The 25000-nt window shown below is 33.8% G+C and overlaps 1 protein-coding gene across 1 annotated transcript in view; it reads left to right on the top strand.

Moving 5' to 3' along the window:
* The window catches only part of LOC125668371 (ADAM 17-like protease), a 52883-nt gene that overhangs the window by 22903 nt on the left and 4980 nt on the right, over positions 1-25000 (top strand). The window contains exons 14-20 of the mRNA XM_056149010.1: positions 4931-5072; positions 5488-5595; positions 7260-7322; positions 10860-10933; positions 16499-16611; positions 19519-19597; positions 21529-21617. Coding sequence (XP_056004985.1) covers positions 4931-5072; positions 5488-5595; positions 7260-7322; positions 10860-10933; positions 16499-16611; positions 19519-19597; positions 21529-21617 — 668 coding nt within the window. The remainder of the gene's footprint in view (positions 1-4930; positions 5073-5487; positions 5596-7259; positions 7323-10859; positions 10934-16498; positions 16612-19518; positions 19598-21528; positions 21618-25000) is intronic.

A 25000-nucleotide genomic window follows, 5' to 3' on the forward strand; every position in this document is an offset into this window, starting at 1 on the left:
ATTTAATAAATATCTGGCTTCACATGTTTCATCTCCGTGCATTCAGTTTTCTTGGCACTGATGAGCATGTTGAAGTTGCTGTCGCAGTACATAAAAAGACTTGGAGGACCGAGGGGTGCCTAACTCGATAGGCTACTTAGATGCAAAGATATATTGGCCTATCCCGTATTGTTTAAATGATTTCTAAAGTTATAGTACAATATATGGGTACCAGAAAAAAAATTAGGCGTCCACATAACAATATAAAAAATAGACTGTAGGCTACAAGTCTCTCAGCTACAGATCTACAACATTCGTTCCGTTGTTTACGTGTTACAACCGATTTGGACATACGTTATCGGGTACCGTTATATTTCGACACACAGCTATTCCGGTCCATTGCATATTTCATCCGTCAGAAATCAATATATAGAAATACATACAAATATGAATACGAAAAATATATCTAGCAATATGGATCTTGCTTTGCTTTTAAATGAAATTCATTGACAAACAGAATTACATTTGATCTAATTAGCAAAAATACAAGGCAGTTAATAAAAAGGGATAATAATAATGAATAATTCAAAAATGAGAAGAAAAAAAATAATGTAAAAAGAATGTTAACGAAAATAGTGTATATTTCATTGTTTCAATTATATTTATCATTGAAAATTCAGTCTTAACAGCAAATATTCAAAACCACAAATCTTATAACAAAATAAAAAAGACAAATGGAAAAAAGAAGACGATATCATTAATACTGATTAAAATAGAGGTGAACATATGAATCACACTCGTTCCAGAAGTAAAAGTTTATGTATTTATTTTTTAAATATATTATCCTACATAATTAAGTAAAATATTACAAAGCATTATAGAAGGAAGAACTGAACACATTATTAAACCACTGTCCTGCTTAGGAAGTGTCTGATAACAGAAAAAGGTTTCCCTCATGCATTTTATGTAAGATAAGAACTAAACCTAATGACAGGAAGAAATGTGAAAGTGTTAAGATAAGCAAATTTTATGGTGTTAACCCCTTGATTGATAAAATTCTTGTCTCTATTTATGTGAAAATAACATCCGCTTAATTTTGTTTGCACACTAACCAAATATATGCGAGGAGGGAGTTTGGTTCTATTATATGTAGCAGTATCAGAATAAGACTTTTTAATTAATGAATTCGTTTCATAGATGTTATGGAGTTAATGATAATAATTAAGGCATTTTGAAATACACACAGGTCTAGATATTATTGTAATAAATAATCCGGATAGGAAACTAATGAAATTAGATAAATTGAACATATTTTACGTGAACATTTTCTTAGCCTAATGTAAAATAAATTATATCCATATGGCTAAACTAAATGTTCATGTGTTATTCTGTACATGTACGGCTACTTTTGTAACAGTTTCCTTACCCCCCCCCCCCCCCCCCCCCCCACACACACACACATCATAAACGTAACTCCCTATATAGCAAAACACAAATAAAAGTGTGAAACAGGATTAAAATGTTTACTCACTGTCCAAAGTTGTACATGTAGCAAAGTGCGTCTGAAATAACGCCGCTGTCCGAAGCCTGGATATTACTGTTTTTGGTGTGATTACATGTACATGCGGGATAATAATAACACACACCCCCCCCCCCAACACCCCCCCAATAAATAATAAAAATAAAAATCCGCAAACTTATAAAAGATTGTTAAAAGAAGTGATCAATATGCAACATAAACTACATGTAATATTGAAACGCACACACGTAGGTCAATAGATCTTATTCGTAAGTCAACGGTTGGATCCACCGTGTTTTCGTGTACATTTCAAGATCCCCCCCCCCCCCCAAAAAAAATATCGGTATGTGCAATAAATGGTTATACAGTTAAAATATTGGGATTGGGTTTATCTTCATGTCATACTTAAATAACAAAGCTAAGTAAAGAGGTACTGAATTAATATTACTTTAAAACTGTTGAATGGTTTCATATATAAAAATTTAAAAAATATAAAGAAAGGGAAGGAGACAAACAGAGAGAGGAGAAAGAGATGTACAATTATACTATATAGGTGTGTGTTTTAATATAGAATTAACATAGAAAGATTTAAATATTTACAATATCATAATTAAATTGCACTGAATAGTGTTTTTGTTTCACTTTTATACCTAGAGAACTTTCACGTAAAAGTACATGAAACGTTGTAAAATTGTGACGTTACGTTGCAAAATTGCAACGTCAATAACAATCTGGCCAAAACAATGGGTACTTTGAAGGTCAGTAACTAAAAAAAAATGAAAAGATATCGGAAAAAGGATAACATATTTGAAAAATAGATATCCTTGGTTTCTGTCCCCGAGAATAATATCATGTTCTGACTAAGGGCCATTTTTGGCTATTCGTGGCTCTGGTTCTTTCTATTTCGAAAGAGAATTATGCCAAAAATGTTATTAATTGTAAACTGTAAATAATAAATATTTATGACAATATTGTTTTCCTGTTTCCTAGAATCGTCTGGTAAGTGTTGTTCTATGTAACCTCTATCCGATTCTCTGCAATCAGCCTCACCGAAATGCTTGGAATTTCTGCATCTGGTAATGGAAATCTCTCCTTTACCGTTTTGGGGCTTTGATGTGGAAAATATTTTTCACTACTGAAAATTTTTATTTTTGAGTGAGTTTTTTTATTTTAATCCAGAATCACCACTGGTTAGAAGTATGAGATTTTATCTAGTGTATCGGATTAGTTTGTTGCTATGGTAATGAGCATTGTATCCATCCACTGCTTGGACCCTGTTATTATAATAAATATATCATTTAGTTTTATAAACTACACAATTTCTATCTTGATATACAAATACTGTCACTCTCCATGCCTTCTTATTATAATAAATCTTATCTATAAACCTTAGTTTTGTAAACTACACAATTCTATATACAAATACTGTCATTTTCCATTATCCAGTGCCCTGTGAATTCAACCTTAATTACAGTGTTAAGCATTTCAAACACATTCATTGAATTTGGCTCTGTGTCACTGTATTACAATTTTATTTTCACGTAAATACAACACCATAAAATTCACAATGTAGCATGATTTTTACATTTAAGACATAGGTAAAGAAAACAGCTAATTCAAAACACAGCAAACTCAGACTTGGTATATAAAATATGAAACAACCATGAGTGCATTTTAAACTGTGTTAGGTATTTGGGGGAGGCATTGTTGTTCTTTAACCTTTGTGTTAAAAGATTTGATGTTGACAATTAAAATCTTATTGATAAATAGATTTTTAAGCAATGAGACGTCCACTCATGCGAAGTCAGCTTTATGATTTAGTTGACGGTAATGGTGTATTTCGTTTCATTATGCTTTCATTAGATTTGCAGTGTGTAAGGAAAACAGAATCAGTAAAAATGATTTTCATGTGACTGAAAAAAATAAAGGCAAAAATACCTGATATTCCTATTGGAGCTTTTCCCATATATACCTTACTACAGAATGTTGTACACATAATACATAAAAAATAAATAAAACATTAAAAAGCAATGATATAAAAGGTGTTATCACATGTAAACAGTCCGTAGCTGTACCTATCCTGATTGTACATATAAAACATGAAAACACAAGATACTATAAATATGCTAGATAAGAATAAACATCAGTCTCAGGGCGTATTAAAATATTAAAAATAATGAAATGCACACACGCTCACACAGCATATAATGTCTTGATTATAATACACATATTTTTTTTTATGTAATCTTTGTTCACTTTGTCATGAGAGTTTTCTTTGTTGATAAACCGAGGTCGAATTATTAAATATCATCAGTCATTATGCTTCAGCTGAAACATTTCTAATTTATATAATGATAATTGATCCATCCATCTGAGAGTTACTAAGTTGATCTAAAACTTTTATGCAAATGTCTTGATGAAATCTAATTTCTGTGTGTCTCTCTGTAAAGTTTTTAATTTATAACCTATCTAATAATGATACATATATTTATGTTTATTCCTTTTTTTAAGTAAAACGTTTTTTATGTTGATGAATACTAAATTTGTTGTAAACAAAGTCAAGTACATGTATTTATTAAGTAATTTAATTTAAACATATTGAGAAACTCAACAGGATTGGGCAACAGGCATAGCCTATGTAGGCCCTCTCCCAGTGCCCTTGTTCCTAGACCACTATTAGCCCTTTGTTTTACATTGGGGTTTTTGCTTGATCTGGGAGGTGATTAGTGAAAGGATTTACTAGGCAAAGTAATTCACTGTCCATCATCCTGCTAATTGGGGCATTAGTAATGGCAAAGGTTTAGTACGTAGTTTTACAAATATTAAATGTCAATTTTTTCTCTTCAAGAACAAGATTGCAATTTTTCAAACTGAATGCAAGCATTCTCTAATTATAGTGTTGCTTCAGATTTCAAATTGAAATCATTTGATAATGGCCGTTGTGGCCTCTGTGTTGGCATCAAGGCAGAATGCAATCTTTATGTATGGTTTCTTCATGAGTGAGTGCAGAATTCTAGCGAACATCATGGAGCATTGACCCTCGTGTGAAGTCACAATCTTGATTTTAAAATCTTGAATTTAGAAATTGTTTTTATTTCTGAACATGCAGCATTCAAACTGGGTTTGTTCTAAATAATGAGGGTGGAGGTCTGACACAGAATTGATATAGTTTTAGTTTTGTAAGTCCATATAGGAGTCAACAACAGCAAATCATGTCATTGAATAACTGAAAAAAATATTCTGAGAAAACCTGGTGATATTTCAATGATTATCACATCTTGATCACAAATAAAAAGAAATTTAATGGACATAGTTGCCAGATTTAAGACCCAATTTGTTCAAGCAACACCATTAAGCAACATTTCCATGCTTAGTTTCTTGTTTGTACTCAGGTGACCATTCAGGCTCTGACATCTTGTTATATTATAATAGAGGCCTCGTCATCAGGCCAAGGATTGTGTGGAAATGGACGGGTTGATAGAAACGAGGAATGTGACGCTGGTTACACAGGGGACAAGTGCTGCAACGAAAAGTGTCAATTTCGCGTCAAGGTTCCTGGTCAGATCCAGTGCAGGTTTGAATTTTTGTAGTTTCTTAATACATGTACATGTATTTACATTTTCAATGTTTTTGCCTTTGATATCTCTACAAATTGTAGTAAAAGCCATTTCCTCATGAAGAAGCTGCAGTTGTAAACAGCACGTATGAATCTTAATAAATATAGTACATCTATTTTCGCAGCTGGGAATTTTAATGGGGAAAAAAGTAGAATGTAAATATTAAAAATAATTTCATTTTTGAAAACACATGAGGGTCTGAACAGCAATGCTTCATGCTGGCATACTTTTCATGAAGCGCTAATGCATGTAATTTTAATCCTGAAAACTGATATCTCAACAACATCTAGCAAGGGATGTGTCCAGCATTTGTGGCACTGAAATACTTTTTGTGAATTTTATTTGTGCTATCATGGCATGGTTCTTTTCCAGTCCCATGAATTTCGCCTGCTGTGTGAACTGTACTGTGGCTCCTCGAGGGTATAGATGTCTGGATAATGTGGATGATAATTTTGACTGTAAAGGAACATCACACTGCGAGTATCCTTAAAAATTCACAATTTCAGTGGATTGATAATTTGTGAATGGATGAAATTTGATTATACTAAAATATTGAAAGTAGAAGGAAAAGATAATTTTTATGATTTTGATTCTAGATGTAGATTATCTTATGCAATTTAAAATAACAATGGCGGTGCATTTGGATTCGTACTCAAAATGAATCTGATCTGATGTACAAATATAGCCCCTTATCATGCCTAGTCTTTTATGAAGTTGTTCCTTTGATTTTTCATTATTCAATTTAGCTTAAATTTCACAATATTTTCATGCAAATATTTCAACATTTTTATGCAAATATCACACAAGCATCGCATTAAATCGGATGACAGAAGTATTGCTGGAATAATTATACAAAAACGTTCTCAGACTCAAATAATGAGTAAATTGGTTGCTTAACTAAAGTGAATAATGAATTTTATTAAAAAAATTATATTTTGCTTAATTTCTGTGTTGTAGTTATCTGTAAATTATTAATTTTTGTAAAGGTTTAATTTGAAATTATTTTTGTGGTCTTGGCATATCCGTGAATTCAAAACTTAGGAAACAAGAGAAGCCAAACTACAGTAAAGAAAAAGGGTTATTTACAATTCCTCAACTAAGAGTTCTCGTGGACATGTCTGTCTTTATCAGTTCACGGAAATTTGACCTCATGAAATCTAACGATTCCACAAGGTTAGGTTACCTTGATTAAATATGATGTAAACTATGAAGCATCAGGACTGGTTGTGGTAACTCAGTGGTAGAGCATTTGTTTCGTGGTCCTGAGTTCGAGCCCCACTCATGCCATGACTGCATCAAACCTAAGATGAAAACATACACTGTAAATACTAATTGCTTCAAATAATGCTCAGCATTTAGAAATGAGAGTTGGAGGTCTTTCAGATATGACCTTATAAAAACGGAGGTCCCATGTCATGACGGGCATTGTCACGATAGAGAACCCTCACTGCTACGGCTCTTAGCGCTAAGTATATATAGGTCTGTCACGATAGAGAACCCTCACTGCTACGGCTCTTAGCGCTAAGCATGTATAGGTCTGAACCCTCACTGCTACGGCTCTTAGCGCTAAGCATATATAGGTCTGTCACGATAGAGAACCTTCACTGCTATGGCTCTTAGCGCTAAGCATATATAGGTCTGTCACGATAGAGAACCCTCACTGCTACGGCTCTTAGCGCTAAGCATGTATAGGTCTGAACCCTCACTGCTACGGCTCTTAGCGCTAAGCATGTATAGGTCTGAGAACCCTCACTGCTACGGCTCTTAACACTAAGCATATATAGGTCTGTCACGATAGAGAACCCTCTCTGCTACAGCTCTTAGCGCTAAGCATGTATAGGTCTGAACCCTCACTGCTACGGCTCTTAGCGCTAAGCATATATAGGTCTGTCACGATAGAGAACCCTCACTGCTACGGCTCTTAGCGCTAAGCATACCTACAACTGGAGATATGTCTTGATATGAATGAAAAATTCTTGAAGGGACAAAAAAGGAACAAATGAAAAACTGAATATCTGTTGAGTGCAGTAATACACCTATTCACTGTTTTGGCTCAGACACTTTGAGGTTTTGTATGTTTTTCTTCATTGAATTTATTTTGCATCAGTGATGTGTACAATGATACTATCCTTAATACACTGCAGTGGGTCCCGCCTGACTTGTCCAAATGCTACGTTTAAACTGGATGGTACTCCGTGCCATAATGGGTAAGTTATAGCCATGAAGTTATACATGCCATTTTCATTTAATAATATCGTAGGAATAAAAGTTTGTGTTTTTATACCCACCATAAACAAAGTTTGGGGGGGGGGGGGGTATGATTGACTTATCATCTTGTTCGGCTGTTCGTTCATCCATTCATTTGTACATAGACATCATTTGTCTAGAGGATATCTTTAACATAAATGAACAGATTTTGATAAAACTTTATGGATATATATAAATACATGAATAATGAAATTGTGCACTCTATTTTGACTGAGATATTTTAATATTCAAGGAAGTTATGGATATTTTTCTTCCATTTTGAGGGGGTGTTGTCAGTTTCCAGAGTATGATTTAGAAACAAATGAACAATTTTTATTCCATCTTTGTGTATATAAACCATTATAATGTTGTGTTGTTGTATAAACCATTGTAATGTTGTGTTGTTGTATAAACCATTGTAATGTTATGTTGTTGTACAGTACCCGCAACGTTATTCTTGACATGATAAACGATAGAACACGATACACGCACGATACGATAGGATACACGCATGATACGATAGGATACACGCACGATACGATAGGATACACGATAAACCTGATAAACGCAAAACCTGATAAACGATCTTCACGATAGACCTGATAAACGCAAAACACGATAAACGATCTTCACGATAAACGGAAAACCTGATAGAAATGTTGTAAATTTAGAAACGGTTTAGACGGAACGAAATTTTGATACCTACAACATAATTACATTATGTTTACATTATGTTGATAATAATATTGAAGGATTTCAATGTTCATTATATACCTACATTACGGACAACGCGGATTTCTTGTTTCCCGCGTTCTCGCGATGGGAAAAAATCTAACGCGGTAATCTATAGGTAACTCAGGAAAACCGTGTTCTCATCGCGGGATGACTATCAGCTACCTGTCCCCGTCGTGGTAACATTTGTTTAAAACATTGATCGGTTTTGTACCATATAATTTCTTTAATCCACGGTCGTACGTTTTTTTTTTTTAATGCCATCACAGCTAAAATTTAAAAAAAATAATAAAATATATACGGCATTGAATTCATTATTTGATATCTATATGAATTTTATCAGCCAATGATTCTAAAACTTATATTGTCACCTAATGTTTAATATATAGATTATACAGGGAATTAACTAAATGTAATATAATGTAGTGATATCATGCTTCAGTAGCTCTCTTATGCTAATGTATATTACCTTGAGTATGAAATAAAACCAAGTAATATTGTGTGTGTAGCAAGGAGGGGGTTATTTTGCATCAAGCTCTAAGTTCACGGCTCATTCAACATCTCAAGTTATTTTCATAAAGACCGCTTTAAAAAAAATCAACCGCACTACATCTGTTAGATATTTTTACACTATGATTGATAATTGATAGTCATAAGTAATTGGAACATATTTATTTGAATTGATACTTTGTTAACAAAACATAAATAAACTGTTTAAAAAACATAAACAAAACCCGGCTTGTTTTAAATTCGCAATTTTGAAACGCTTAGTGTGTAAAAAAAATTCAAATAATCATCAAAACCAACATAAATTTCCAGTATCTACACGTACGAGTATTGGTACATGTGTACATGTACAAGGTATATAAAAAACAACAACAACGATGACAGCGGAATCGTGCCCAGTTGAACAGAATTTTGGAGGATGCAACACCCTTGCACCCTTTTAAAACTTAATCTTCTAAATGTGTGAAATACAATGTCCCTGAGAATGTTAGCTGTTAAAACACGGGTGATACACAAAATCAGATATAAGGACGCGCACAAGTTCAGCAGTTGCTATATAAGTAGCATACACGTGAAAAAAAAAAATCGGAAGAAAAAGAACCATTATTAAAATATACATGTATGTGATAAACAATGTAATTTACTGATTTTTCCTTTCAAATCGGAACTCCCTATTTTTCTGTTAGTGTTAATTACAAATAACTGTTTCTAGACAAACAAATGTTTATGAACTTCAGAAGAAGGAGCTTTCAGATTTACTGTGCTCGGTTTACTGTCCTACTTTCCAGACTACTTAGAAGTAAATTGTGATAAATTTTCACTCTCTCTCTGGACAGACAAATAGCTCTTCTTCTGCCTTAAAATCGACAACTTTAAGTTCTCCTTCAAATATACCGTCTTTTCTCGATTCCTAAAAATAACATCTTTAACAAAACGAATAAAGGTTTCGGAAAGTATCGTACTTTTTCATTAGATTTTATATACGATCCCGATAGTTTCCGAAGCTACACGATAAACGATTTTCATGATAAACGGAAAACCTGATACACGCAAAACACGATACACGATAGACCTGATAAACGCAAAACACAATAGAAAATGGAAAACCTGATACACGATAGGATAGGATACACGCACGATACGATAGGATACACGCACGATAGAGCACGATAGGAATGTCAAGAATAACGTTGCGGGTACTGTATAAACCATTGTAATGTTGTGTTGTATAAACCATTGTAATGTTGTGTTGTATAAACCATTGTAATGTTGTGTTGTTGTATAAATCATTGTAATGTTATGTTGTTGTAGAAACCATTGTAATGTTGTGTTGTATAAACCATTGTAATGTTGTGTTGTATAAACCATTGTAATGTTGTGTTGTATAAACCATTGTAATGTTGTGTTGTTGTATAAACCATTGTAATGTGTTGTTGTATAAATCATTATAATGTTGTGTTGTTATATAAATCATTGTAATGTGTTGTTGTATAAACCATTGTAATGTGTGTTGTTGTATAAGTCATTGTAATGTTGTGTTGTTGTATAAATCAATGTAATGTTGTGTTGTTATATAAATCATTGTAATGTTGTGTTGTTGTATAAATCATTGTAATGTTGTGTTGTTTTATAAATCATTGTAATGTGTTGTTGTATAAACCATTGTAATGTTGTGTTGTTGTATAAATCATTGTAATGTTGTGTTGTTATATAAATCATTGTAATGAGTTGTTATATAAATCATTGTAATGTTGTGTTGTTGTATAGACCATTGTAATGTTGTGTTGTTGTATAAACCATTGTAATGTGTTGTTGTATAAATCATTGTAATGTTGTGTTGTATAAACCATTGTAATGTTGTGTTGTTGTATAAATCATTGTAATGAGTTGTTGTATAAGCCAGTGTAATGTTGTGTTGTTGTATAAGCCAGTGTAATGTTGTGTTGTTGTATAAACCATTGTAATGTTGTGTTGTTGTATAAACCATTGTAATGTGTTGTTGTATAAACCATTGTAATGTTGTGTTGTATAAACCATTCTAATGTTGTGTTGTATAAATCATTGTAATGACTTGTTAATGAGCTCTTATCCTTTAATGATGTATTGTACAGCCATTCAGTGTGCAGTGATGCTGATTTTATTGGATGATCTGGTGATACTATGTTACAGAGAAGTCCTGAGGACTTTCGTTGTGTAAGTAAATTCACTAGATTTGATTTTATACTTAACGAGTTTCATGATAAATATTATTATTACAGATATGGCAAATGCAAAAACGGGAGATGTTTAGATGCCTGCAGACAAATAGGCCGGAACCCTTGCCTCTGCACAGGTGAGTTATTCTTTTAATGCGCATGATTAAGACTGCAATGTATAAGTTTAATTAAACTTTATTCAGCTCACCTGGGTTACTCTGATGATCTATCGGGATCTGTGTCCATTATCGTGTCTCCTCTGTTAGCGGTGTTCATGATCTGTGTCCATTATCGTGTCTCCTCTGTTAATGGTGTTCATGATCTGTGTCCATTATCGTGTCTCCTCTGTTAGCGGTGTTCATGATCTATGTCCATTATCGGTATCCTCTGTTAATGGTGTTCATGATTTGTGTCCATTATCATGTCTCCTCTGTTAATGGTGTTCATGATTTGTGTCCATTATCGTGTATCCTCTGTTAATGGTGTTCATGATTTGTGTCCATTATCGTGTATCCTCTGTTAATGGTGTTCATGATTTGTGTCCATTATCGTGTCTCCTCTGTTAGCGGTGTTCATGATCTGTGTCCATTATCGTGTCTCCTCTGTTAATGGTGTTCATGATCTGTGTCCATTATCGTGTCTCCTCTGTTAGCGGTGTTCATGATCTGTGTCCATTATCGGTATCCTCTGCTAACGGTGTTCATGATCTGTGTCCATTATCGTGTCTCCTCTGTTAGCGGTGTTCATGATCTGTGTCCATTATCGTGTATCCTCTGCTAACGGTGTTCATGATCTGTGTCCATTATCGCGTCTCCTCTGTTAATGATGTTCATGATCTGTGTCCATTATCGTGTCTCCTCTGCTAACAGTGTTCATGATCTGTGTCCATTATTGTGTATCCTTTGTTAACGGTGTGAACATTTTCAACTTTTTCTTTAATAAAAAATTTCGATTATTTGTTTGGTCATAACTTTCTAAAGACAAGACATTAGAAGTTTACATGTAGGTCAAAGGCCATCTATCATATCCCTGCAAAAGTTCATTTGACATAGACCAAGGTCAATTGTAGGATGTATCCGTGTCATTTTATAAGTTTGTAACAGACATCATATGAGGTTGTATTTCTTATTATTAGATTGTGTGTCAAAATCCTGAACCAAAGTTATTCGGCCAAGGTCAAGGTCAATTAAAAAAAGAATGAAAATAAAAATATTTGTCCAGTTCATACTTTCTTTAAAAAGATTTAACATTAGAAGAAAAGGCATTATCAATTCTTATCATAAAGAAATGAAAATGTTCCTTGTCCTTTTTAGATCACCTGAGTAAACTCAGGTGACCTATTGCAATTGGTTTTCGGCCGTCATGCGTTAACAATTAAACATTTTTAACTTCTTCTTAGTAACTACCCGTCCAATTCTTTTCAAATTTCATATGAAGTATCATTGGGACAAGGGGGACATAAATTGTAAATTTCAGGACTCCAGCACCCCTGGGGCCTTAGGCGCGGGGCAAAAACTGCCAAAAATTGACCAATTTTCTCAAAAATCTTCTTCTCAAGAACCACACATATGTAACAAAAACTAAATACATAGTGATGTAGAGCAGGAAGGCCTCTACCAAAATTGTAAATTTCATGATCCCCAGGGTAGGGGTTCTGACCCCGGGGCGTGGCCAAACTTGTTATATAGTGTTTATGTGTAAAACACTTAATTGACATCTTCTTTAGAGCTATTGATACTAAATTGAAAGTAAATAGATATTTAGAAAGAACAGGTAGTCCTTTACTAAAATTGTAAATTTGATAATCCCAGGGGTAGGGGTTTTGGTATCAGGGTGGGTCCAAAATTGTCATTATTAAATTTGTGAACAATAGACATTTTTAACTTCTTCTTGATAACTATCATTCCAATTCTTATCAAATTTGGTATCAATCATCATTTGGACAAGGGGGACATAAATTGTAAATTTCAGGACTCCAGCACCCCTGGGGCCCTAGTGGTGGAGCAAAAACTGCCCATAATTGACCAATTTTCAAAAAAATCTTCTTCTCAAGAACCACACACATGTAAAAAAAAAAAAAAAAAAAAAAAAAAAACTAAATGCATTGTGATGTAGAGCAGGAAGGCCTCTACCAAGATTGTAAATTTCATGATCCCCAGGGTAGGAGTTCTGACCCCAGGGTGGGGCCAAACTTGTTATATAGTGTTTATGTGTAAAACGCTTAAATAACATCTTCTTAAAGGACACATCTCGTGTTTTCAAAGTATACAGAATTATATGCATTTTGTCTTCCTTATTCTTATAGAAATTAATTGTAATAGTTCGTTTGCTGAAGTATTGCGATAATTAGCCACAATACGGACTTAAATCTAAGCCCTGATTTCAAAAAGCCTAGTTAATTAGATAGGTAGTCACGTGGTACAGTGACGTCATATGCGACCTTCGTCGATCAACTTGTTGTAAAAGTAGTGTTAGATATTTTTAAAAACTCGGGATTTAGGGGCCTAATTTATTTACCATGGATAACATTTATTTCGATGTTGACAAATTTCCCGAGTCTTACATCTTTTAGCCACCAGTGCATACAAATAGCGACCCAAATGTAGGGAGAAAAGCGAGTATGAAATCTGCATAAATTTGCGAGTAAATAATGTTTACATGGGATCACTGTCTAAACACAATTTGGTAATGCCATTTCTGTAAACAAGTGTAATTAGCGTTGTTGCTTTTCTAAACTAAACAGTGCAATAATTATTAAATTTATTTTTGGAGAAGTTATATAGGCCTAAATTATGATACGATTATGTATCATTGACAACTAGGCCTACTGTTACGGGTGCATTTCGAAAAGAAAGAAAAAATAATAATAATAATGATCAAACTTATTGTGAAAATCACAATACTTTTAAATTATTTTATTAAAGCAATTTTATTAGGCCTAATCATTATTTTTTGTTATCAACACGTTGTTACTTAGGAAGTGGAAGCGCGGCGTGCTGTTGTTGTACAAACACGTCCACTACGCGTTCCTTAAAAAAATGAAAGCATTATAATTCAATTCAAAGTCAGGAAATATTATATTTTATTATTTATAATTGAAAGTTCAAATATCTTTTATCTTTAAATTTTTTAAAACTACCAGTTGGTAGACACTGCTAGCAAAGTTCTGCCTATATGTTGTTACAAGGTGAAGGTCAGTTGGTGCGAGTGTGTATTGAATTCGAGAGCAGAACGGAAAGTATATGCCGTAGACCTATATACACAGTGCGTAGCTTCAATAGAACAATTTTCTCGCAGTTTATCTACGTCTTTGTCCAAGTGCTTGTTTGAAAAAGTACAGGGACAAATTCTACTGGTTTTTTTTTAAGGCAAAGTCGTTGTGCCGACAAAAAATATTCACGTCTTGTCCCTCATACCTTCCTTCGAAAATTGAAAAAAACAAGTCCAAATCCTCTCTAATGACAGCAAGTACACCCTTAAACGACACAAAACACCCTAATGCAGCGTTATTTACAAGCTGTTAATGTGATAATTGTTTGTTGGTCAATTAAATCTAATCTGTTTATGAAATGGCTATCAACTGTTTTCAAATCTTCTCGCTCGAGGTCGCATATGACGTCACAGATAATGGTGCGTAAAATATCGAAGAAAATATGCATATCGCAAGATTTGAATTTCATCGCTTTCAAACTCGAAAACTACGCAAACTGTTTCATTTAAAACACATGTAAAGTAGTTTTAGGCATGAAATGAATTAATTTTGCTGAAAAAATTAAAAAGTTTAAAAATATGCAATGTGTCCTTTAAATGTTATTGATACTAAATTGAAAGTAAATAGATATTTAGAAAGAACAGGTAGTCCTTTACCAAAATTGTAAATTTGATGATCTCAGGGTTAGGGGTTTTGGTATCGGGGTGGGGCCAAAATTGTCATTAAATGTGTGAAAAATAGACATTTTTAACTTCTTCTTGATAACTATCATTCCGATTCTTTTCAAATTTGGTATGAAACATATTTGGAACAAAGGGAACATAAATTGTAAATTTCAGGATTCCTGCACCCCTGGGGCCTTAGGGGCAGGGCAAAAACTGCCCAAAATTGACCAATTTTCAAAAATCTTCTCAAGAACCACACACATGTATGAAAAACTAAATGCATAGTGATGTAGAGCAGTTGTAAATTTCATGATCCCGGGGGTAGGGGTTCTGACCCCAGGGTAGGGTCAAACTTGTTATATAGTGTATATGTGTAAAACACTTAAATAACATTTTCTTTAGTGCTTTTTATACTAAATTGAAACTAAATGGATAGAGCAGGTAATATTTTACAAACTTGTAAATTTGATTTTCCCCAGAGTAAGGGTTTTGACCCCAGGGTGGGGCCAAACTTAGTATATAGTATTTATGTGTAAGTTAGCTGATACTGTATAAAATCTAAATGCATACTTAGGGATAGCAGAAAAGGATGTACAAAAATGGTGAATTTCACAACCCAGGGTTATGACTTTAGGATGAGTCCAAATTAGTCATATATTTTGATGTTTTAATGTTAATACACATATTATTTAAAGCCTTTCATCAGTGTATGCACTTTTGAGGGCAGTGAAGTTTTAAGAACACATCTTGTTTTATACTGTTGTTGAACATTAAAATTTAGCTTAGATATTCAGAACAGGAAAATTTTTCTAGATTTCATAGCCCATAGAAGTAGTGATACTTTTTCACTAGTATTCAGGTGACCGATAAGGCCTGTGGGCCTCTTGTTTTTTTTTTTTTTTAATTATATGCACTCATTACACCATCAATAAGCATTCTTATCTAAGGTTTGATGGTGTGAAACCCAGGTGAAATTTGAGGCATATGAGCCTCCTGATTTTTAAGAAATAAAGATTAGGTTCAAAGTTTGTCCATTTATTGATAATAAGAAAGGAAAAATCATTGACTTGTTTATATAGCAATTATTATATGACAGTTCACTTACTTCTTGTTTTGACAATAATCTGGAGTGAAAGGAAGCCAACCATAATTCTGCCATCAGATTTTGTTTTGACAATCATTAATATGTAGTATACTAAACCAAATGATCATAAAGCTTATTTTTATTTTATCTCAATACGAAAAATCTCTTTTTAAAAATCAAAATAATATTTTACAATAAATATGATAAAAGGAATAACAATTTTATAATTATTATCAAAATCTCATAGAAAATATAAATTTTTAATATATATTTTCTTAAACTTTACAAAAAGGATAGATATGTTTTTAAAGATATATAAAAAAAAAATCAATACTTTTAATTTTCTTATAAACTGCGATATTTTGTCCTATGGCTTTTTGTCCTGTGACATTTTGTCCTCCTTTCATAAAATTTCTTATTGTGGCTTTTTGTCCATGGTCATTTTGTCCGTGACTTTTTGTCTGTGACTTTTTGTCCTACATTCGTATGTACACACACAGTGGTCCAGGAGCAGAATAAATATGATTCTGGTCCCAAAAGGCATTTTCTGAAAGTTTCGGGATTCAAGCAAATAAATAATACAAATGAATAGGGAGTCCTTATTTTCTCAGTCAGTGTTGATTTGGATTTGCTCAGTTTAGGACCACAGTGAAGTTGTGAAAAATCTGAAATTCTTCCTTAACAACAGTAAGGCAGGTCAGGTCAGCACTCCGGTGTACTGGCAGCTTGATTTTATCTACAGGTGACGATGCTTGTAAGAAATGCTGCTACAAGCCAAACACCGAGCTTTGTGAACCTCTGTCAGAACAAACTGTGGAGGACGGACGACCATGTTATAATGGCTTCTGTAAAAAGGTAAGGAACAGTGGATGTGTATTGTAGATGTTAATTATGTGTGAATATTCATGTATTGTAGATATAAATTATGTGTGAATATTCATGTATTGTAGATGTTAATTATGTGTGAATATTCATGTATTGTAGATATAAATTATGTGTGAATATTAATGTATTGTAGATGTTAATTATGTGTGAATATTCATGTATTGTAGGTATTAATTATGTGTGAATATTCATGTATTGTAGAATTGTAGATGTTAATTATGTGTGAATATTCATGTATTGTAGATGTTAATTATGTGTGAATATTCATGTATTGTAGATATAAATTATGTGTGAATATTCATGTATTATAGATATACATTATGTTAATTCATAAGAAGTTTCTGTTGTAACATGAAAATTCCTGCTTCTATTGATTAATCTGATTAATACACAGATTAAACTCAGTGTCACACTTTTGATTTAATTGTCCTGTGAATTGAATGGAAAGGAAGTTTTTGTCAAATTAAGTATTCATGAAGTATAGGAATTTACAATACCCAGCTATCAATAGAACATTTACATCCTCTGACAAAGATAAATTTGTTTTTAGAAATGCAAGTACGTCCTTGAAAATTCAATGAGCACCTGGTTAAGCATAATAAACTGCTATGTCATTAAATCAGAAGCTTGTTAAGACTGCTTTCATGTGAATAAAATCTGTATATTTTATTTTTGCTTCAATCTTAGATTTTATGCCTGAAACTCAAGAGAGCTAATCTGATTAAAAAGTTTTTATCATCCATCTGTACACATACTGTACATGTCTATCTGTACACACACTGTACATGTCTATCTGTACACACTGTACATGTCTATCTGTACACACTGTACATGTCTATCTGTACACACTTTGCATGTCTATCTGTACACACTGTACATGTCTATCTGTACATACATTGTACATGTCTATCTGTACACACTGTACATGTCTATCTGTACACACTGTACATGTCTATCTGTACACACTGTACATGTCTATCTGTACACACTGTACATGTATATCTGTACATACACTGTACATGTCTACTTGTACATACACTGTACATGTCTATTTGTACATACACTACATGTATATCTGTACATACACTGTACATGTCTACTTGTATATACACTGTACATGTTTATCTGTACATACACTGTACATGTCTATCTGTACACACACTGTGCATGTCTACTTGTATATACACTGAACATGTCTATCTGTACACACTGTACATGTCTATTTGTACACACACTGTACATGTCTATCTGTACACACACTGTACATGTCTATCTGTACATACACTGTACATGTATATCTGTACACACACTATACATGTCTATCTGTACACACACTGTACATGTATATCTGTACACACACTGTACATGTCTATCTGTACATACACTATACATGTCTATCTGTACACACTGTACATGTCTATCTGTTTACACTGTACATGTCTATCTGTACATACACTGTACATGTATATCTATACACACTGTACATGTCTATCTGTTTACACTGTACATGTCTATCTGTACACACACTGTACATGTCTATCTGTACATATACTGTACATGTATATCTGTACACACACTGTACATGTCTATCTGTACATATACTGTACATGTCTATCTGTACATACACTGTACATGTTTATCTGTACACACACTGTACATGTCTATCTGTACATACACTGTACATGTCTATCTGTACATATACTGTACATGTACATCTGTACACACTGTACATGTCTATCTGTACATATACTGTACATGTCTATCTGTACACACTGTACATGTCTATCTGTTTACACTGTACATGTCTATCTGTACACACACTGTACATGTCTATCTGTATATATACTGTACATGTATATCTGTACACACTATACATGTCTATCTGTACATACACTGTACATGTCTATCTGTACATACACTGTACATGTCTATCTGTACATACACTGTACATGTCTATCTGTACATATACTGTACATGTCTATCTGTATATACACTGTACATGTTTATCTGTACATACACTGTATATGTCTATCTGTACACACACTATACATGTCTATCTGTACATACACTGTACATGTCTATCTGTACATACACTGTACATGTCTATCTGTACATACACTGTACATGTCTATCTGTACATATACTGTACATGTCTATCTGTATATACACTGTACATGTTTATCTGTAGATACACTGTACATGTCTATCTGTTCATACACTATACATGTCTATCTGTACATACACTGTACATGTCTATCTGTACACACACTATACATGTCTATCTGTATATACACTGTACATGTCTATCTGTACATACACTGTACATGTCTATCTGTACATATACTGTACATGTCTATCTGTACATACACTGTACATGTCTATCTGTACATACATTGTACATGTCTATCTGTACACACACTGTACATGTCTATCTGTACATATACTGTACATGTATATCTGTACACACTGTACATGTCTATCTGTACATATACTGTACATGTCTATATGTACACACACTGTGCATGTCTACTTGTATATACACTGAACATGTCTATCTGTACACACTGTACATGTCTATTTGTACACACACTGTACATGTCTATCTGTACACACACTGTACATGTCTATCTGTACACACTGTACATGTCTATCTGTACACACTGTACATGTCTATCTGTACACACACTGTACATGTCTATCTGTACATATACTGTACATGTCTATCTGTACACACTGTACATGTCTATCATCTATATGTACACTGCGCATGTCTATCATCCATCTGTACTGAATTCATTCAGCATTCAGGGGATTCATTCATTTGTAAGTGTAGAGTAGATCAGGTGAGTGATGTAACTTATGGATCTATTGTTTCAGGGAAAATGTGAAAAATCTGAGTCCAAACTTGTGCAGAGATTGTACTCCATCATCCAGTCTCTCAGCATTGACAGAATAGGTAAGATTACCCAATGATGAAATAGGTAGGTGGATCTAATGAAAAATTAGGTAAAAGGATGAACCGGCAAAATATGTAGGTGGTTTTGAAAACAAAATAGGTTGGTAGATTTTACAATAAAAGGGTGGATCTAAACACAAAATAGGTTCGTGGAGCTAACAACAAAATAGGTAGATGAATTTAACTACAAAATGGGTAAATGGATCTAAAAAACAAAATATGTAGATGGATCTAAAAACAAAATACGTAGGTGGATCTAACAGCAAAATTGGTAGGTGGATCTAACAACAAAATATATAGGTGAATCTAACCAGAAATAGATGTATTTTGTTAGTGTAGGGTGTGCAGTTCTGAAATAAAATAACGTGTATCAGATAATATTATGATATCAAGAATATTTGGCATATTGTTGGTGCTTTGTTATAGTTTTCATTTAGCACATGTATTATTTGATCAATAAAAATTTGAGCAATTTTGGCAAATTTCTTTGTCCACAAAAACTGCCAGCATTTCCAGCAAAACAAAATTAGGTGATGTGGAAGAATAACTGACTTAACTATGATAGTGTCTGCTTCAACCATTGTTTATAAGTACTGTGATCTATTTAAGGAATGACTTTAATTCTGGGGCAAGTTATACGAGTATAACCTGGTTTGGGTCAGTTTACGCTTTATAATCCGCGAAGCAGATTATAAAAAAGCGTAAACTGACCCAAACCAGGTTATACTCGTATAACTTGCCCCAGAATTAAAGTCATTCCTTATAATTTAATGCAAGAGACAAAGATGCTGACCTTCGTTTATCAAAATGTACATAAACTCGGAAAAATACAAGTCAACCAAGCAGCGCAATGATTTACTTAGCAACAGCGACACGAAGCGTCTAGCTGCGAAGCCAAAGGTCGCCATCTTAGTTCTACGGAGCCTAGCCATTTATCAAAATATTGTATCGAAAGGGAAGTTTATCATGATAGAAAATATGTGAAGACTATCTATGTAATGCATATTTCGCTGCCCTTTAGAGATCGAATTTGAAGTCGCTCATCTCCGACAGATTGAGAAAATACGGGAAATTGCATTGTTTAGGCCTACCCAAAATAAATCTTCAAATATCAGAAAATGCAATAATTTACGGCTTTCAACTCTGTGAAAACTTCTACTAAACGAAAACTTACCCTTGTATGCAATGTTGTCGCTAATAGTAAATCCGAGACGAGAAAATATGTAAGCAAGTAACAAATAGGGATCCACATGTCAATGTGTCTGACGTCATGTGATAAAATGTGACGTATGAATTTTTGTTTGCTTTGTTGAAAGACGGATCAAGGAATGAAACAACGCACCCCCTTCCTTTTCCCCAGTGAGAAATGTATTTTAAAATGAACAGGGTAATGCTTACTTGGCAAATCATTAATTTGAATATAATATCTTTGTTTTAATCTATTAATAGTATTATTTGACCATACATACAGAGAAAGATGTTTTACAAAAGTGATTTGTGTACAAGTAGGCCTAGATGCTAATATTCACAACGAGAAAACAATATGTGTATCAAACTGAAGTATCTTATTGTGCATGTTGACTTTCTATTCCATAGAACGCTGAAAACAGTGCTGCGATGTAAATTTAGAGAGAGAGAAAAAAAATAGTTCCGACATCTGGTTGTCAAGGGGGTGTGTCCCCATACCAAACCAGGTTATACAAAAATAACTTGCATTCCTCAATTGGAAATTGACCAATCAGAGACAAGGATACAATAAGAATTAAATTATTGATAAATAAATATTTTGAAAAATAAATATAGCTATTAAATGTGTAACTATTTCTGACAGGTATAAATTACAGACTACATAACTGTCAATCAGAAATAAGGGCAGTAGAAAACAACAACAACACAGCTTTATTTTCAGTTAGTGACTTTTTCTCTTCCAGCGGAGTTCATGAAGAACAATATCGTGTGGATCGTCTTCTATTTAACCATCCCATTGTGGATTGCCGGTTCTGTCTTGGTGAACAAATTGGTAAGTTGGCCAAAACACTGCTCATTCCAGTCACAGTAAAGTTTCAGATAGATATACAAGAGAGAGTTGTGTATGGCAGTCGCTAGGTAAAGTCAAACAGGCTACATTTCTTGTATGTGTTCTAATCCAGTTTCCAACATATCCTACACATGTAAGTGTCTGTCATCATTTTGTGAACAGAAAAAGATCTGTCAATAAACTCAATGCTTCTAAATCACGAAAATCATTTCAAAACATTAGATGTGGATATTGACAGAAAAATCGTTATTTTGATATATTGCGATATTCACTATCTGTGAAATAAAGACCGGTCAACAGGGAATGCTTACTCCTCCTAGGTACCTGATTCCCCCTCTGGTATGTCCAGGGATCTGTGTTTGCCCTACTCTTAATTTTGTATTCTTTATAGGAACTCTGAGATTGATCATTGTTTGTTATCTTCACCTTTTTATAATGAAGATTTCAGTTTTTAGCTCAACTGAACTAAAAACTCAAGTGAGCTTTTCTGATCACCCGTATTCCTCCGTCTGTCCCTCCGTAAACTTTTAAATTTTTTTATTTCTTCTCAAATACCACTGAGCCAATTTCAACCAAAGTTGGCACAAAGCATCTTTAGGTAAAGGGAATTCTAAATTGTTAAAATAAAGGGCCAGGCCACCTTTCAAGGGGAGATAATCAAGAAAAGGTAAAAATAGAGTAGGGTCATTAAAAAATCTTCTAATCAAGAACCACTGGGCCAGAAAAGATGAAATTTATAGATAAGCTTTATTAGGTAGTGCAGATTCTCAATTGTTAAAATCATGGCCCCGGGGGGTTGGATAGGGCCACAATAGGGGATCAAAGTTTTACATACAAATATATAGGGAAAATCTTTAAAAATCTTCTTCTCAAGAACCACTGAGCCAGAAAAGCTGAGATTTATATGAAAGCTTCCTGATATAGTGCAGATTTTAAATTGTTAAAATCATGGCCCCCAGGGGTCGGATGGGGCCACTATAGGGGATCAAAGTTTTACATACAAATATATAGGAAAAATCTTTAAAAATCTTCTTCTCAAGAACCACTGGGCCAGAAAAGCTGATATTTACATGAAAGCTTTCTGATATAGTGCAGATTCAAGTTTGTTGAAATGATGGCCCCTGGGGGTCGGATGGGGCCACAATAGGGGATCAAAGTTTTGCATACAAATATATAGGGACAATCTTTAAAAATCTTCTTCCCAAGAACCACTAAGCCAGAAAAGCTGATATTTACATGAAAGCTTCCTAACATAGTGCAGAGTTAAGTTTGTTCAAATCATGCCCCCCTGGGGTAGGATGGGGCCACAATAGGGGATCAAAGTTTTACATACAAATATATTGGGAAAATCTTTAAAAATCTTCTTCTCAAGAACCACTTAGCCAGAAAAGCTGATATTTACATGAAAGCTTTCTGACATAGTGCAGATTCAAGTTTGTTCAAATCATGGCCCCTAGGGGTAGGATGGGGCCAAAAGGTGGGATCAAAGTTTTACATACAAATATATAGGAAAAATCTTCTTCTCAAGAACCATTGGGCCAAAGTTCACATTTACATGAAAGCTTTCTGACATAGTGTAGATTCAAGTTTGCAAAAACCATGGCCTCCAGGGGTAGGTTGGGGCCATAATTGGGACAACGGTTTTACATGCAAATAGATATGGAAAGTCTTCTGATATGGACCAAGGTGACTCAGGTGAGCGATGTGGCCCAAGACCATGCCAGGTGCAAACTTCTCCAACTATGTGTGTGTCACTGCATGCACAACATAGAAACAAAACAATCAACTACCCCTTCCCTGACAAATAAAACAAAGAACTTAACAATGAACTACCCCTTCCCTGAGAAATAAAACAAAGAACTTAACAATCAACTACCCCTTCCCTGACAAATAAAACAAAGAACTTAACAATGAACTACCCCTTCCCTGAGAAATAAAACAAAGAATTTAACAATGAAAAAACACTACCATGAGAACTAAACAATAAACTAACACTTCCATGAAAACTTAACATTGAAATAATGCTTCCCTGAGAACTTAACAATGAACTAACACTTTCAGGGAAGTGTTATTTCAATGTTAAGTTTTCATGGAAGTGTTAGTTCATTGTTAAGTTCTCAGGGAAGTGTTAGCTCAATGTTAAGTTCTCCTGGAAATATTATTTCATTGTTAAGCTCTCAGGGAAGTGTTAGTTCAATGTTAAGTTCTCCTGGAAGTGTTAGTTCATTAGTTAGAATAGGACTACAATACACATGTAGTGAATTTATGGACCATAAGGATGTCTTTTTAACAGAAACTTAATATTATAGTTTGAAGTAAAAATGTGTATTAGGCCACACCAATATGTAAAATAGTTCTTCGGATTTTCAAACAAAAAAAGTGAGGCGAGAGGGCAAAATTATTTTACAAATATTATTTTTAATTTTGGAGATAAAAATTATGAGGCGAGCAAATACAAGAAATATAAATATTATTAATTGAATTAAGTATGATTTTAAAAAGCGGGCGCCTAAAAATAAAGATCTAAAATCATCAGATATCATTTGTTTACCACATAAACTTAATATTTTTCAACTTTGTTGATATAGTTTACAATAAATGAGAAGTATTTCAGGTTTCAAAGACTTATTTTCTTTATACCTAATACATGTACTTTGCAACATTAACTGATAAGGTCTTTTTGAAGCATTTTATTTAAGTTTCATTTCTACAAACTTTCGATTCAGAGATATGCATATTGCTAGGGACACATCAAGTTTTGACATTCATTGTAAATGCAATATCCATTGCATCGCTTTGAGCATTTTCTTGAATTTTGATATGACATCACCAAACCTTTTGTGAATTTGTCGTTAACTGTCGGTCCGGTTTAAAATAGTCATCGATCAGTACCCCTTGCTTGTTGTAAGAGGCGAATAAATGGGGCGGTCCTTCAGATAGGACTGCAAAAACAGATCCTTGTCACAGCAGGTTTGGCACGATAAAGATCCCTCAGTGCCATAAGCGCTGAGCATAGGCCTAAATTTTGCAGCCCTTCACCGGCAATGGTAACGTCTTCATGTGAGTGAAATATTCTCAAGAGAGACTTCAGTCAATATATAGGCTAATCAAACAATCAAGCAGATGCTATCAATGTTCTCTAAATAGTGGCATCGAATAGCGCTTCAAAAGTTTCATCGGCTTCCAGTTCGATTCCAGCATAACGAACAACTTCCAATCCAGTGTTATGAAGTATCGTACATATTAAGATAGACACCATGAATAACTTAACCGTATTACACTGTTAGGAAATTTCTCGAGAGCCCACGCTTCTGTCATTTGTCAGCATATACATCAAAGTTATTTGTGCGCTTGTTGTAAAAACT

The sequence above is a fragment of the Ostrea edulis genome, chromosome 9 (assembly GCF_947568905.1).
Source record: "Ostrea edulis chromosome 9, xbOstEdul1.1, whole genome shotgun sequence".
NCBI classification, from domain to species: domain Eukaryota; kingdom Metazoa; phylum Mollusca; class Bivalvia; order Ostreida; family Ostreidae; genus Ostrea; species Ostrea edulis.